Source organism: Seriola lalandi, unplaced genomic scaffold (genome assembly GCF_002814215.2).
Source record: "Seriola lalandi dorsalis isolate HSWRI2012SDOR001 ecotype SW California unplaced genomic scaffold, Sedor1 jcf7180002054893, whole genome shotgun sequence".
NCBI lineage: Eukaryota > Metazoa > Chordata > Actinopteri > Carangiformes > Carangidae > Seriola > Seriola lalandi.
In genome coordinates, this window is record NW_019525445.1 from 260,222 (window position 1) to 278,136 (window position 17,915).

At 41.8% G+C, this 17,915-nt stretch overlaps 1 protein-coding gene across 1 annotated transcript; it reads right to left on the reverse strand.

Annotated features, from left to right (window-relative positions):
- Positions 1–613: 613 nt before the first annotated feature.
- On the reverse strand, positions 614–17,915 carry mcf2b (MCF.2 cell line derived transforming sequence b). The gene is made up of 26 exons (XM_087180141.1): positions 17,828–17,915; positions 14,098–14,232; positions 13,744–13,860; positions 13,340–13,489; positions 13,074–13,198; positions 12,844–12,958; positions 12,632–12,751; positions 12,297–12,488; positions 11,835–12,026; positions 11,578–11,758; positions 11,151–11,239; positions 10,685–10,785; positions 10,431–10,497; positions 9,818–9,933; positions 9,563–9,632; positions 9,375–9,467; positions 9,085–9,177; positions 8,339–8,464; positions 7,387–7,602; positions 7,019–7,111; positions 6,812–6,890; positions 6,488–6,530; positions 4,253–4,425; positions 3,679–3,794; positions 3,171–3,283; positions 614–3,036 (listed from the first exon to the last, which is right to left on the reverse strand). Exons 1-26 carry the CDS (start codon positions 17,876–17,878, stop codon positions 2,955–2,957), a joined length of 3,048 nt encoding a protein of 1,015 aa, XP_087036267.1. The 5' UTR covers positions 17,879–17,915; the 3' UTR covers positions 614–2,954.

Below are 17,915 nucleotides of genomic sequence, written 5' to 3' on the forward strand. Positions count from 1 at the left end.
TCTGAGAATTTTCATGTCTCTGTTTAAATATTGTTAACTAATACACTGAAGCTCATCATACAACTTGTGATCTCAGGTTGAAGTTGGGCAGAGCTAGCAAGGCGAAAAATTCTCACTCGTAGTGGAGTACTGCCGCTGGGGCAGGAATTAATATGAAAAGTGTTGCAACAGCAAGTAAGTAAACAGGTGTTAATGCTAACATTAGCTATGTGGCAATAGCAAAACCTTCAAATAGCTCCTTTAAGTGTATCAGTAAACCATGGCAAACTGATTATTAAATGGTGCTCAGCCTTTATTAATGTTATTAATTCAACTCAGTCAGATCAGTTTGCAGCAGGAAGCAATGTCTTCCCCCCTTTATAACAGAAATAAATGGGTGGCAAATTTTGTCTGACTGCACCATAAGTATGATGATATTTTGTTGCCCTAACAGGTACAACAAAACTAACCGCAGACTTAAGGAGATGTCAATCAAGCACAATCTGCACAGGCCAACATAGTCCTGAGAGGATCTCATCAGGCAGCATTAGTGAAGTAACTGTGTGGACTGTCAGTAAGCCAACTAGGACCTAAACTACATTATGTAGGAAAGAAATCACATCAGCCAGGTTGATTCAAATCAAATAATCCTGTGCTTATATTTTGGAAAATAATAATAATATACATTATGCGGTATAATACAGGCTTTCACAATGATTCAAAATATCAAAAAAGTGCAACATGAGCAAAAGCAGCAAACACCAGTTTCAGGTACTTTGGAAAAGACGTACTGCAGCCTGACTGATCAAATCTAATAAGAAGTTCTGTTGTTCGAGTACAGCCAGTGTTAGGTGGAGTTCAAATAAGTTCATCATGAAGAAATGTTACCCATTATTGAGCATCATTAAGACACAGCTTATAAAGGCTGGCACTCACTATCAAGTGACTATGATCTTCCCACAGTGACTGTGAAAAACTGTGAGGATGAATCTTTATTTAGTGTTAAAAGTTAAAAGTGTTAGGGTTGATGTCACCAGCAGGATTCGATTGAAGTAGGCCAGAGATTCATTCAAAGTCTGGAGGAATCTAATTTACCTTTTGTCACTTGATAACTGAGTGTCATCTGACTGTCCGAATAAGTGTTACCATTTAGATGACTGTTCACCAAAGTTGCATTCAACATCTAAAATTGAGATTTCTGTGTATTCTCATTTGACTGTAGTTGACTCCAAAAGCTGTTAATTAAGTAATAACACTGTATTTTTCTGCCCTTGAGAGATTAACCCTCAGCACGTTGTGGGGAAGTGGCTCGTTTTTACAACGTCAGACCGAGCAGTTTTAAAACCAGGCAGTTTTAAAGAAATGTAAATTGTCTCATCAGTTCAGCGCACCAAAATTTATATCAACAGTTATAACAACTATAACAATTCAGTCGACAATTATTATTTCTACACTACTCTAATTACAGTTATTACCCAACACTGGGCGTAGTTTCCCTGTTGGTTTGTAATAGCAGTACAGGCAGAAATAAAGCAGTGGGCATGTGCAGTGATTTGTCCATGCAGAGCGGCAAACAAGGAGAGACATAAAGCTTGCCTCATCTCAGTGGTAACAGTGGTAACTAGTTGCAGAATTATCACCGATCAAAAGTCAGCAAAGTTCAAAATAAAACCGTTAACAAAAATAATATCACCATCAACGGCAGCAAAAGTAAAGAAAAACTAGACACGCTGGCTGACAACCAGTGAATGGTGATGTCTATTTACCCTGCATCTATCCTGCATCAGTACTGCAGTGCATTCATCTTGAGGACTGACCAACAGTACGGTTCATCTCTTTTTCACATGAAACATTTTAACTTGTCATAGCGGGGGGGGGGGGGGGGGGGGGGGACAACGACTAATAACATTAACCATGTTTCCCAATGAGCCATCACGCACCGGACCAAGGCCAAACCCAATGGAGCTATTATTAATATTACTTTTTTCACCAGTGTTTTCCTTCTCCTGCTACGACATGTTTGAATGCCGGGTGTGAAAAAGAATGATCGAGGGTATGCAGTGACATTTCCACACGCACATCCCTCACCAACATCAGAGCAGACAAAACAAACCTGCTATGGCTGCAAAGATCTGTAATATCTTCGCTCGGTTTTTTTTTTTTGCTTATCGCGTTTTTTTTGTTTCACAGCTGACAGAAGTTGAGTGTCTGCTATTGCCACAAAGAGGCGGGGTAACCATGGTGATTTATACATATAGAAACATCTCATGCATACCCTCTAGTGATGTAGCAGGTTACTGTTGGACAGAAAGACGATTTAAACTCATTCAAAACAATGATAACACAAGGTAAAGCTATTTCCCATAAAGGAGGGTGTTACTGTATACAAAAAGAAGCCACAATGGTTAGCTGAGCTGTTTGGCACATGAACAGTAATGATATGTTGGTAGGCATACACATGATTTCTATGACATTTCATAAGAAAATAGAAATGATAAAAGTCTTGAACAAAAGTCTATTCTGTATGTATGAATAAAAGTCCCCTGTTCAACATCTTCAGATAATCTACTGTTTTAATGCTGGAAAAAACAGATAAAGAAAAAAGAAGGCTCTGATATTGTGAGGTCCCATTTATGTTCTGGCATTGATACAGTCTTCTGAGGTCCAGTCTGTAATTTACAGCCCTCTGAGGTGAACAGTGTCACAGTAGTTGGAAGAGTAAAGTTTGTGGTTGATGTTGTGCTTCAAACTCATGATGAATGTCTCGGACAGAGTCAGACGCCCCCCTCTGGTCAGGAAGCAGATGGAAAATGTGGGTCTGTGCATGCGTGTGTGTGTTTGTGTGTGTGTGTGTGTGTGTGTGTGTGTGTGTGTGTGTGTGTATGCAGGGGTAATTAGGGAGAGAGTGAGCCAAATAAAAGACAAAAACAGAAGAATGGTCACAGGCGTCATCTATCCTCTGTTCTGATTGGCTCTCAGCAGGTCTCTCCCAAAATCCTGTGCAGGTCTTCAGGCAGAACACGCCCCTCTTCACCGCGACTTATATTCCTCACCATCCTGTAATTACGCAACACAACACAGCCTCAGAAAATGTCACCATTTCAACATACCTTCATTTCATCTCCATCTCCTGGCTCCTTTGCAGCAGAATTTTAAAGTGGCTCTAATCATCCTCTCTGAAAATACATTACCACATTCCTGACGACTCCTCGTGGAGCAGCTGGATGACATCACCGCAGTTAAAAATGATGTCATCAGTGCTGGCCATGCTGCTCTCTACCATGACTCTGTACCTCCCCGCCACCTGGAACAGAAGAAAGACAGGTAAAACCCAAGAGAGCAGTGCATTTCAGCACATCGACAACAGTCCTAACATTCCTAAATCTACCTCTAGAAATAGACAGATAGCCAGAGACATATATATATAGAGACTTCAGGTTCTATTGCAAACTATTGATTGTCGAGAAGGCGAGTATTAATCTAATATGAGCCCGTTCAGGGAGGAGAGGAAGCAAGAGGAGGATGAAGCAAAACAATTATTAACACTAACAGTCCCACCACCCATCCTGTAGGTGTCGGCAACCGATTGCTGTTAGGAGCCTGTGTGGCCGCGCGGCTTAGTGATCATAAATTCCCTTTTGGCATTAGAACAAATCATTTCTCCAGTACTACCTGTACAGTGACAATAACAGAACTCACCAGCGGAGCTGGCTGATCCTCCTCCTCATCTGAGTCTGATAGGTTGGAAAGGTCTGTAGCGCCCCAGTCCTCCAGGCCTTCGCAGATTGCCACCGAGTGAGCAGGGACAGGCCAACCTGCAGGTGACGGACAGCTGAGACAACTGAAAACTGTAGCACTATACTTCTTAATAACTCATTTTTATTTCACGATCTATTGGGCTACACAAAAATGACACACCCTACACCCCTACTGACCATTATCAAAGGTCAAGTCATTTTATTTTCAGAAAGATTAGATTACAGTCATGGTTTTTTCTCAGGTGTCCCAAAAAACCTCACAGACAACTTTAGCTCATTGCTGCTTGAGTCCAACAAAGAAAATTGACTGCAGTTCAAAGTACAACTGCTTGTAATTAGTTACTGCAATTAGTTACTGTGCTACGCAAATATACTTGCCTAGCCTTTTCATTAATTTGTTAAAGCATAAAAAAGAGCAAATAAAAAAATACTATGAAGTGCTTGTTGGAAAAAATAATTGATTCATGTGTTTATGTGTGAGTGCTCTGTTTTGTTTGACTGTCTCAGCGACTCACTGCGTCGAGGTGAGTGAACCACGGGGTCTGAGTGGGCGGGACTAGTGTGTGTTGACTCCTCCCCCCGGTGCCTGTAGGAGTGGCTTGTTGCAGAGGAGCTGTGAGGAACAGGGAGACACGCTGAGCAGCCTCCCACCGATGCGCCGCCCCACGACACACACATCTCTGATGCACTAAACAGCATCACCATGGGAACAACACACGACCACAACAAACAAAACGAACAACAACAACAACATTCACGGTGTCACAAAACAAGCTCATCCACATTCTGTAAATTAATACAGCATTCCATTTAGTTCACAATCACATATATTGCAGTGTCTGATTTCAAAGGATTTTTGAGTTTATAACACAAATATCAATTATATCAGAGAACACTGCAATATATGGAAATATTATTTTGAGTGAGTTTACAGTATTTTAAACAAAATCGGGCATTAGTGAATAATTCAGTGTGGTTTAACCTGCTTTAAGTAGTAGATGGGTGGAGTTTGTCTCATATAGCCCGGGATAAAGAGAAAAAATAATGTAATCACAATAAATTATTTGAAATTTATTTAGTCTGAATACATTAAAGTCGACCCATCTACTAAATAAAGAAGAAACTCTTAAATTACTTTGTGACCTAGAACTATATTATGAACACAAGTCCTTCAAAAAGTGTCATACATTCACAGTATCTCATCCTCCAGCTGTTACTCAGAATACATTATTGATCATGGTTATTCCATGCTCAGATAGTTTTACAACTGAACTGAGAGTTTTTGTGAATGTATGTACTTAAAGGATAAGACTGGCGTTACTTTATATTGTCAACAAATCCCATGAAAATGCAAAAACCAAAAATCTAATATTTAATATTATATTTATATTATTTAATTTTTCAGAAAGGTTCTGTAATCTCCTAAAACAGCAGGACAATGTCATTTTTGGTAAATGTCGTGTAGGAGGAAACTGTGCATTTGTTGGGGACTACTTTCAGCCGCGGACTAATACACATTTGGTGTGCTAGTATTTGCAGCAGCAATTTAACTTACTGTGCCCATGTTTTTGCTAATAGGAACATATCACCCAGTGCAAAAGTAAGGCTAATTAATGTGTTTTTAATTGTCTTTGGACAAATATGGGTCTATGACACAGAGGAATAAGCTATATCAGGCTCTGACTGTACTTGTAAGTAGGATCAATTCATTTGTTGGTTTTGTTCTTTTCATGAAAATTGTTGACAATAGGAAACATACAGAATATCAACAGACTTTCCTTTAAGTTCAATATGTTCTTCAAAATGTGATCAAAAAATAAAAAATGCACCAATGTTGTTAATTTTCAAAATTTTCAAAATGACAGTGAGTCAACAAGTTGTTAATTGTGTCAAAAGTCCTTCATCAAATTCATTACATGCTAGCATGCTATGAGTAAACAGAACATTGGTATCCCCACAAGCACAGACAAACGCTCACACATATATTAGAACAGAAAATCTCCATTATTGACACTACCCTAGAGAACCAGTACTTTCAATGACTAACAAGCATCTCAGCAACAACAGTACAATTCTGGAAAACCTCTAACAGTTTTACCTGACTTGCACTTTGGCAGTTATCTCTTAAGAAACATCTGACATGTAGTACACTGTACTCACATTTATTATGATTTGTTCACCCTGTAATGTTTCGATGCTTGGTTAACCCCAGGATCAATAATATAACTGTCAACACACTTAAGGACCTTTTGAAGCAGCCTGGCAATATGTGAATGCAGTGGTTCTCAATCATGGTGAACTGCTCTTCAAACCGTTGTTATAAAGCAAAAGTCATAAAAACTGAGAATAACTGCGCTGGTGCAAAAGGTTGTTTTAGATTCCGTGTGAGGCGCTCTCCATGGTGCTGAAACTCAGCATGGACAGCGTTAAAGCCTTCTTCAGGATTTGACAATGTAGTCATGTCTACCAACTCTCAAGGGTAATGACAAAGATGATAATACACAGATAACCATGATGCTAAGGTGGGGTGGCATGTGGGTGAAACTGAGGAGTTATATGATTGTCAAATAATTTCAGAAATTGAATTTTCATCATCAGCACTATCGGCGGGAGAAACCTTTTCCTTCATTTATCTGGTTTTAAATCAATTTCTGAATTGAGAATGGATTACAAATGAGTCTGCCCATTCTCACCAGGGGGTCAGAGACTGACACAGAGGATTATAGGGGAGGTCATGCAGAGAGAATTACCTGTCAGAGGCGGGGTTGTCTGAAATTGGTAGAGGAGCCTCATCTGAGAGAAAGAGGAGGGACAGATGACACGGAGGCATGGCTTAAATATAAGGAAATTAAAATATACAAAGTGTATTCTACCAAAAGACTTTTATACAAAGTGAAAAATAAAAAGTTAAAAAGTCAACTCTTCTGGAAAGCATCAACATTAAAGAGCATGAGCTTACAAAGAAAGAGGTTAAAAATAGATCATATTGCCTCTTAACATAAACATCAAATCAGACATTTCAAAGACAGAAGGAAACACAGAGGTAGCAACCGAATCATAACAACAATAGAAACCTTGACACAGTTTCTGCTGGTTGGTGAGAATTTTTCGAATCTCCGTCAGCCAGGCAACTTTAACCTCCAGTGTGGGAGCCTGGACAGACAACACACACACACACACACACACACACACACACACACACACACACACACACAAAGGTTCAGAAACTGAAACTCTGTGCAATTAAAAAATAGATAGAATAGATTGAGAAGATGAAATACCTGAACTATGTACACTACTTCTCTGCCACTGTACCAGATCTCAAATTTCTTCACATCTCCTTTCACATTTTCTGTGATTCCCACTGCACTCATCTGCAGAGAGGGAGAGAGACAGAAGTCATTAATCTAACCTAATAACCTTGTCATGGTTATTGATTCGGCATGGTCACTCTGATTAGAAACTACAACCAAGGATTATGTTTGACAATCAAAGGCAGAACAATTCAATACAGCTTTGAAAATGATCAGTTAAGTCGGACATGATTTTAAGCATCGTACAGGGAGGATTTATTGTAGGGATGTTGAACTAGGTTGCATTGGATGTAGCTAGGTGTACCTAATAAAGTGAGTGTGTTATGTATTGTTACTCTGAGGCAGGATTTGAAGCTGTAGAAGGGTGTCCTGTCGTGATTGTCTTCGTCTCTGCGCTTGCAGAAGAGCAGGGCGTGGTCATAGAGGAAGAGATGTCTCTGCATGGGTTTGAACCTGGCCAGCTCTTTCATTCGCACCGCTGCCCTCTTATGGCTGATCCACACGCTGAAGCCTCCCTGCATCACCACGCGGCCCAGCTGGCTGAGGTCACCCTGGGACAGACGGACAGACGGACAGAAGGGACAGTAAGGCAAACCAACTGCACCTCCTAACACCCAACAGTATTGGTTTACAATGACATTTAGTAATGAGATTCAACATTATACTTCAAATTGCATCTAATTTAATCCACAGATACAGATGAATTGTGGAGCTATCTCCCAACTGGAAATAGTAATATTTGGTGATAGTAAATATATTGCAGTGGTTAGTGGATATACTGTATTTTGAACCTTTATTATTTTCTGTTTTCTTAACTGACGAAAACAGAAATGTCCACCTGAAGGAAGTTTTAATGGATGTTCCTTCAGTTCAGTGTCGTCCCAGTAAACACTAAATAAAGCCAGTTAATTGTAATGTTTCCAAGTATATAAAACTTTATTTGAGATTAATTTAGTAGTGGTCAATTTATGCCGGAGGTAACAGAGAATGAGAAACAGAATACTGTAGATTAAATAAGAAAAACAGAATAAATGAAAAACACTTAAAGAGGGAAAAATCATACATTCTTCCACCTGTAATGATGAAAAAAGTGTGAATATGTATTTGCAATTTACAGTTCTTTGTCTACCCAGATGCTCCTTCTATTATAGTCAGAGCAGAGCAGACAAAGTGATGAAAGCTTCGATTGGATCGTTTTATATCAAAGTATAATGACTTATCATAAATCTGGCATCCAGTGACATGATTGCCCACTCCGTCTTATTTATTGATCTGACCGGCTGGTACCTGATATCCAGTGATGGCTATCTGATGCATGGAGTCGTTGACAGACTTCAGTAGCTCCAGCATGGAGTCCAGCGCATCCTGGAGTTCACAGCGGTATCGCTGCTCCGTACAGTGCTTCAGCAGCTCCTGAACGAGGACACAGATACAGGTTGACAGGGCCGTGTTTTTCAGTTTATCTAATCTGGTTTGCCTCGATATCTGCCTGCATTAGCGTAAGTTTAAATGATCGCCTGCCTGTCTGCAACTCCACAAATCAGTTTTGTCTGGATAATCGGCGTCAATTTGTCTCTGTGCCTGTTTAAGATGTCTACTTGTGTCCATATAAGTGCTCTTATTTGTTTGTATCTAAGTCTATGTCCTTGTCGTTGATATAAATGTTCGTGATTGTTTGGCTCTCTGTCTCAATGTGTCTTCATCCATTCATCAATCTGAATGCAGTATTTCTTGTTTTCAAAACAAAAGCAGTTTCTGTGCAGACTGACTGACCACATGACTTTTTGGTCTCTACTCTATAACAATGAGAGTCAGCCATTCATGCACGTTTGCATCAAGGCAGCAAAATCTTTTGTAAAATTACTGTTCCTTATTTTTTCATGTGGCTTTCATGCAAAAAAAAAAAAAAAAAAAATGTCAGGATTTTCTGATGATGGACGTGCAACTTCAAAACAATTCAAAACATCCATGTCATTGAATGAGATGCATTTCTGCAGGACTCTGCATCACTGACTGGCTGAGATGTACAGAACCTTGAGTAGCAGCTGGTACTTGGTGAGGCGTTGGACTGGTTTCAGGAGGTAAGAGTCCAGACCCAGCTTGTGGTCCAGCTTCCTCTGGCATTCCTGCCGAGCGAGAGAGAGAGAGAGATACATTTTTGACAGATTTTGCTGCCTGGAGGGCAGAATAGGCATAATTGGAAAATCATGAATTATTCTGTTCTGAAAATAAAAACAAAGCTGTCCTCAAGAGTATGCCTGCTATCAGCACTAATGCTGTTCGTCATGTATGATCAGGTATACAGTATACAGTATGTAACTACCTGAAAGAAGGGCGAATCAGAACACTGTCTCCATAGCAACTCAGAGCGAGGCTTGTTTTGGCAGTAACGCTCGTACACCTGGAACTTCTCTTTCTGAGCACACACGCACAAACACAAATGCACACTTAGATGTGTTATGTCATATCACTTCCCATTAATTCCTCATGTTTCTCCTCATGTTTTCTCACCCGCTGTAGGAAACAGGCCCCCGCCCTCTCAGGTGTCTCCAGGCATCTCTGCAGATCTTGAAGGAAGATCCTAAAAGGAGAACCCAAGAGGAAAATGAAAGGAAATTGGTTTGGCGTGAAAAGAGGGGGAGAAAAGGACAACTGTGGGACAGCTTGTGAGCTCGGTGTGTGTGTGTGTGTGTGTGCGTGCGCGTGCGTGTGCGTGTGCGTGTGTGTGTGTGTGTGTGTGTGTGTGCATGTGTGCGTGTGGCTTGCCTGCTGTGGAACTGGTAAATCTCTGGCATGTTGCCGAACAGAACGTCCTTCTGGCTGCGTAGAGCTGAAGGGAGAAGATAAGACATGGATGGGTCCTCCATTTCTGCCCTGTAGCCCTGATTAGAGGAGAGGGGAGGAGATAATAATAAGATATGAATATGATAGTAATGTGTAGTGAATTTAATAAAATGTATTAAGTGCATTAAAGTTTTAGATTAAATTTACTGAATTAAATTACATTGAGTTGAATTAATAAAATTAAATAAAATTAGATTCACTCAATTAAATTTAATTCAGTTAAATCAATTGAATTAAAACAATTAAATATTTTAAATCAAATTCAATTTACTTTAATTAATGAATTTACTAAAATCCAGTTAAATTAATTACATTAAATTAGACTTCATTAAATGAATTAAATATTACATTTTCATTTATTACATTTACTAATTTAGCAGTGGGAGCAGTGGGAGCATTATTATTATTGGTAGAAACTCACCAGCAGGGGGAAACCTTGGTCTAACCAAGACATCTTCTTTCCTTTCTTCCAGCATACCCTGCACTGTAAACTTACAAAAGCAATATGCTTTAAAACAACCTAAAACCAACTCACCAGAAGGACAGAGAGCAGCTCGTCCACATAGATCCTCTCTGTAGCTATCAGCTCCTTCATAACATGGCTGCAAAGAGTGAGAATGAGAGAAAAATAGATAAAAATTGAAGGCAGTGTCAACGTTTGCACTGACACTGGCAGAAAAAGAAGCTGGAAAAACCCCTGTATGAGTCACAGGCATATAGCTGCAAGAGTAGCGTCACAGGTCAAGCTTTAGGTCAGGGATCAGGAGAGACAGAGGAGAGATTGTGTACCGTGTGACCTGCTCTGGATTGTCCTCCACCTCTGAATCTGTTTCAGGACTGGGGCCATACATACAGCTGCGGTTGCCTTGGTAATCATGCATCACCTCGATCTGATGAAACACACATGAAACAAGTCTCTCAGCTTGGACACATTTCTGGCATATTTTAAAACCTATGACGTAACGCTGCAGATGTTTAGTTTTCCATATTTTTTGGCAGCTAACGCCCTAAATGCACTTACGCCATGCAGTTTAGACCATGTGCTTTGGACTGTTAAAATAGATCCATCTATGTCAAGTAATAGAGAACAGTAGGCTAATAACGTACTCTTGCACTCTCATGTGTGACAGGTGGTAGAAAATTTGGTATATTTATACAGCACTTCAAAAACAACAAATCCAATTAATCAAAGGTTCCTCACAGCAAAAACACAAAACACACACATACACACACACACACACACACACACACACACCTTGCGTTGGTTGTTGTTCCTCCTCGCGGCTCTCTTGCCAGGAAGCAGGTCAAAGGAAAACTTGGAGTTCAGGACGTTTAAGTCTACACCTGCAGAGTTTCACAGACCAAAGAGAAAATTCAGAAAGAGACAGAGCATAAGATATACAATAGGGTGTGTAGCAGGGTGTGTTAAATGCCGTGAGAAGGTATCTAATTTCCGTGGAAACAAATCTACACTCTGGATGTTAAAGGGATATTGGATGAGACGAAAAAACATTTTCCATGAAAGTGATTTTATTCTGCTTCTAATGTCAGAACCTTCTGTAAAATTATTATTAAATTCTTAGAGCAAGTGAAATCGCACCGGAAATTGATTCTGACTGTTTTCCATGAGAAAAGCCAAGAGGAGCGATGTGAGTTAAAGGGGCCGTTTAAGAGGCTCGTACCATGTTTTGGGGAGAAGAGGGGTGACTTGCAGCGTTGCATGGTCTGCTCAGGTTCGGGTCTTGGGGCCACCAGCTGGATGGGTCTGACCTGCATATCCGCAAGCTTCCTCAGACACTGCTCTCTGTTTCGGATCATGGACTGCATGGAGTTCAGTTTCTCTGTTACCATGGAAATTTGGGACTAGAAACAAGAAGAAAGTGTACGTTGAGGTGGGCTGTGGGTCATCTGGGTGTTTGTGTGGGTAGTGGTTGGTTACCTGCAGCTGTGGGGTGAGTATGGCTTCAAACTCCAGGCTCAGCGTGTCCTGGCTGTTATTCAGGGCAGATGGCGCCCTCTCCTGGTGACAGCTCAGGTACTGCAGCGCCTCCTGAGCTCCCTCTCGAGTTTGGAACTTGTCCACCATCTGACTCGCCAGCAGATAGGCTCCGTCATCACACCAACGAAGCGCCTACACACACAAAAAACAAAATGCAAATGATTGGGTTTACTTAAACATTTTATGTTTTAAGGCACATTATACAGATTTTTTAATTTTATCAGAATAAAGAAAATAATTACTGGAGGAACTTTAACATTTGTCCTTTGAAGGTTTTAGCACAGACACAAAAGGGCAGAGAAACTAGAATACACAATTCATGATTTTTTTTTTATTGTTATTTCACGTGTAAGTCTGTGAGCGTGTGTGCTTGCCCTGTGTGTAAATAAAGCATTTTCTTACCTCTTCAAGGCGCCGCAGCAGGTCTCGTGCTCTGGTGAGCGAGGCCCGCTTGGTGCGTATGGCAGTGGTGATGACATCACAGTGATGCCGCAGCTCATTGCAGCGCTGGACAATGAGCGCCAGGGCGTAGTGGTGGTTGGCGGCCAACTGGTGACCGTGCAGGATCACCACCTGAGCACGATTCATCTCCTCCTGAGCCACAAACACGCGCACGGACACACATCAAGGTTGGGTTTCAAGGTTTTGACATAAAAGCAAAGACACTAATGACACACACTCTGCAGCATCTCAACCACGTGCATGTCGTTGTGTGTGCTTGTCTTGTGTCTTGTGACCTGAGCGTGTCTGTCCAGCGTCTCCAGGTCTTTCAGTAGTTGTTCCGTTTGAACCAACGTTGTTCCCATAGGGGCGATGTCCCTCTCCTGGGCAGAGAGCCGCTCCAGCACCTCGTCCATCTGTACACACAGAGGTAATCGTCACAACGTAACACAGAGTCAACCCTACGATTCGGTTAAAGGAAGACAGAGACAGACACCAGTCGTCACACCTGCTGGAAATTCATTTCATAGTGCAGCAGCTGGAGGTACTGCTGCAGCTTCAGGTGGTGTTTCTCAAAGAAGCCATCAAACGCCTCCTCCATGTCTCTCAGCTGAGCCAGGAGCCTAAAACACATATGCACATGTGACACACAAGGTCGGTGAAGGTCGAAGATTTAATATTAGGCTGCTGGTAACTCTCGTATTCACATTGTTCTTCACTTGTTCACTGATACTGTACCTCTGAACTGTGTCCATATCTCCCTGTATTTCCCTCTCCTCCTCTATGTCTCTCTTAGAGGCCTTGACAGTCTCCAGGTTGGACAGCAGCAGGCGCCCTTCTTTCAGCACGCTCCGGATATCGTCCTGAGACAACAGCAAATGGAAGGTGAAATCATGAAACTGCACAAAACCAGCGTAAAGATAAACAGAAAGAGAAATCAAACACTACATGAAAAACTGCGGTAGAGAGTGAGAAGGAAAGGCGGCGGGGGGGGCGGCAACAACCTTCATCTGTCGGTATCGGTGTGTGTGTGAGTGCAGCAGGAACTCGATGGCGTTTGCTTCATCTGGAAGTTCGGTCTCAGACAGCTCTGATCCGAAGCCCTGCAGGAGCTGGGCGATCTCCTTCACTGTCACCGCAAAGGTCTCAATGGACTGCAGATACACACACACACACACACGTTTCCACACATACAAAAAAACACACATGAACCCATATTGAACTTTTCAAATTCATGTGAGTTTGAGCCGAGTAATCATCTGCCACTGAGATATCACGGATCACAGTTCTTCATGACGTTGGCGTCTTGTGCTAACATAGCTTCAACCAAGCTTCAACTTCTCTGGCTTCAAAATCAACCTGCCAGGCTGCTCTGGTGGATCGACTTTAGAGCGACAGAGGAGCGTACCGTGCGGAGGACGATCCAATCGCTTTGGCAATACTCCACTTTAGCAGTGAAGTCGGATGTCAGGTGGTTTTCATCGATGTAGCGCAGAAGGTCACCGACTGAGCGCAGCATCACCACCTAGAAACACAGAAAAAACAAGGCGTCTCACAGCCAACCAGCCCACACTGAACTGTGTTTGAAATTTTAACGAATGAAGAAATGAACTGTTCCGGTACTTTATATTAAAACAGGCAGGAGGATTGTGTGTTGAGTGGAGCAGAGACTGTGTGGATTGTGCTGCATCAGATTTAGTAAAATATAAAAATACAAATCTTCTCCCACTCCTCAATCCTCATTTTTCTCCCTCTGTCTCACCGGCATCTTTAACAGGAAGTCATCCTGGCTGAAGCGAAATCCCAGGTCAGTGCTTGAAGATGGACTGGGGGCGGAGCTTAACAAGCTGGTGGGGCGGAGCACCAAGACCAAATGCAGATTGCCTGGAAATGAGGTCTGAAAAAGGAAGTGTGTTATTTTATTTGTTTACTCAACACTGTAATATTGTCAGAAACTGTATGAACTGGAACAGGGGAAAAAGTAGTGTTAGCACAAAGGACCAGAGGAGAGTTAATAAACATGTTTAAGACATAAGACAAATGTCTTCAAATCCCTTCTACCCCTCCATCATTGAAAAGAATATAGCACTAATGTAAGTTGCACCACTGGATCAGGATCGTTAGCTTTTTAGTGTCATACATCACTCTGCACGGTGAAGGTTGAACATCTAAGATGAATAACAACAATCAAAACACATCTCTGAGTGGATGGGGGTCATTAAAAATTAATAAACTCAAGATCTCTCTCTAAGGCAACCGCCAACATCGCAGAAAACTCACCTCATACTCCCTCGTTGTGTTTAACACATAATTCAAATCTTTTTCATACACACTAAACGTTTAAGAGTCAATTAAAGGTAAATGAACCAACTACACTTGCTTCAGAAAGTATTCAGCCCCCTTCATTTTTGGAATGCTTAATTGTTTTGTAGCTGTAATTTTAAATGGATAAAATTGGCAGTTTTGTCCATCAATCTACTCTCAATAATCCATAATGACAAAGTGCAGATTTATCAAAAATCTAACTTTCTGGAGCCACTGTATTATGATAAATAATGAATCATTCTGATTATTTCTCAAATAAAAATCCCCAACATTTTCTTGTTGCGTCTTTTTAAACGTGAGGATTTGATGCTTTTCTTTGCCACAGGTGAAAGTGAACTGAATTTCTGAACTCAGTTCTGAGCCGTTGGTCAGACAAAACAAGACATTTGAAGACGTCAACTTTGACTGGAAAACTATTTTTTAAACACTTTTTTAGAAAAAGGGATAAATTGAATAATGAAGAAAATAACTGGCAGCACTACAGTGACCTCTCGTGACCCCCTGTATGGAACCATCTGCACTTGTTTGTATTTCCACTCGTTTATTCAACTTCCTCCTTTGATTCGTCACCCGTCTGTATTTCCAAAAGCTTTACTGGGCCTTTTTTTCACAGCAGACATTTTGAATTATCATTGAGCACAGGTGTTACTTAAAACAATGGCTCTGTTCTTTTCGAGCGCCCCAGTGAAACATGACAAAGCGCCAGTGAGCCAGTGGGCAAAAAACCAGCACCGCCAATACCACGTATCCAATACACCTGTGCTTCTCCTGGCTCTGACTGTAAGGATTAAGTGTTGCAGAAAGAAAGTATGTCAGCGTAACAATGGGGATTTTTTTCCTCCACCGCATCTCTGGACCATGGCAGACGTGTACAGTCAGGGGAGTGGGGGAGTCAGTCTGTCAGTCAGAAGCATTGACAGCCGAATGGTGTTAGTCGTGCGGCCTAGCAGAGCTCGACACAGCATCAGCATCTCCCTGTGTCAGTCCGTGGAAGGTCTTTTGCTCTCCACAGCACTTCAGCAGGTCTGACATTCGGCCCGTCTCACTCACTCTGCTCCTCTGTCACTCTTCACGCTATCGACTGTCATCCCTCCGCATGCCCTCACATGTCCTCCCTCGTAGCACAGACTGTATTTGTTTGTCCTCTGCGAACACAGAGCTGTCATCGTCTACACTATTACTCTCACAAGATGTTACAGCGTCAGTTACAGTGGGAATTAGTCTAAATATGTTCTGCTCATTTTTACTTTGCGGCTTTGTGGCTCTGTTTTTATTCATTTCTGCAGCAGAGAATTTACCAGATTTGCATATCGTTATCATGTTTGGTTGAAAATCATAATCTGTAAACTCAGTGGCACAAGGATAAACAGCCAGTTTGGACAAGTGACTAGACCGCTGAGCAGATCACTAATCAACCACCGCTCTTTTCTCACCTGCTTCGCATGTTGTCCAATCACCTCTGTCTCCTCTCCCTTCCTCCAAACTATCTACTGTCCACAGTCACCGCATTTCCTCTGGTGTTTGCACAGATCATACAGCCTGAGGACTTATTATTAACCAAGAGGAAGACTTTTAAACTTCATATAAAACTCCTCCACTCCACAACAACTGGTAGACCTGAGAGGGAAAGTGTACTCAGGTGCACCAGATGTTATAGATTCACATCTGTGCATATCCTGTCTCCTAATGACCAAGATCCCATACATTTCTCTGGCCCAGTGTACCGATGATACGTTTTTTTTTTGTTTTTTTTTACAACTGAACAGAGACAAAACATAATTACTCATCTTTGGCGCAAAGACTCAGAGACAGAAGACAGAAAACTGCAGCTCTGTTCATCTCTGTTCTGTCTAGTTTGTGTCATCATAAAACTAAGACTGAGAAATGAATCCATATATTTATAGCAAGTAGATTAAACTACGGTAACGATCTATTCACTGGCCTCCAGAAATCAGCTGGTTTAGTCTGAACATACTGTCTTACGCCTACGCTGACTCTGTTAAAACTAGAATTGATTTGAAAGTTCTGCTGCTGGTATAAAAAGCTCTAAATGACCTTGCACCTCGGAAAATAAAAGACAAGATAATTAGATAGAAACCGGCAACAACTCGCAGGTCCACAGGCAGTGGTCTTTGATCCCTTCTTCTCACTTGCTCTAAAGCGGAGGAGCTGCCTTTTGTATTCATCCCCCAAGTACGTTTTGAGTTATTTGTATTTTCTGCACTGATTTTTTGGCACTTCTTTGATTGTGTTGCGACTGTATTGTCGCTTTATGTAAAACACATTTTGTGATGTCTTGTGTATGAAATGTGCTAGAAATGAAACTTGACTTGACTGTTAAAGCAGCGTGGCTTTCGACACACATCCTTCACATTATCCCCAACTATAACGCACAGGTTACACTGTCCAACTGCAGGAACAAGGCTACAGGTATATTTCACTGACAGTGGCAAAGGAAACTTTCTGTGCTCTGGTGTCATCATCACAGCTACTGAGGTTTTGACCTTTAAACCACACACGGCTCACCTGAGGCAAAACACACAACTGTCTCTCCCAGAAGCCCATTGTAGAAAAAAAATAATGCACGTTAAATATTCTTTCAAGTCGTCATAGTGAGCCTGTACTTTAACTCCTAATGCAACCATGATGGATGTTGTTGGATGATTGCAGTCATTTCAACACATCTGCATCCCACAGCTGCATTTACATTCATGAGTATTTGAGTCATGTTCCCAAATCTGTTACATAAAGCTGCACAACTTGAACACACTCCACACTTATAGACTGCAGTGCTAAAGCTTAAACATACACCCTCCCGCTGTTCTGCACCTGCAGTGGCAGTCCAAACACACACACACACACGCACATACACACACGAGCCCCATTTGTCATTGGCCTGTCCTGCTCCCCTACACAGACTCCTAAAACTGAACTGCCATCTGAATCTGACCAGGCTGTTCACCGAGAGGCTTGTTAAATATCTCACACACTGCATCTCATTGCACTGCACTGAGGACACATCCCAGCCTCTGTGTCGCAGTACTGTGTGTGTGTGTGTCAAGTGTGTCAAGAACAGCCCGTCTAGCTCTCCTCATCTCTCTGCTGCAGTATCCTCGCCGCCCCGTTTCAAGCCTCCCACAACCTCCCCACCTCCCTGCGGAGCTTACCGCGGCCCGGCGCAGACGGGGGAACCCCCGCAGCGGGTTGGACTCGGCCATGGCTTTTGGCGTTTCCCTGTCCTTCCCGGGCCCGGGA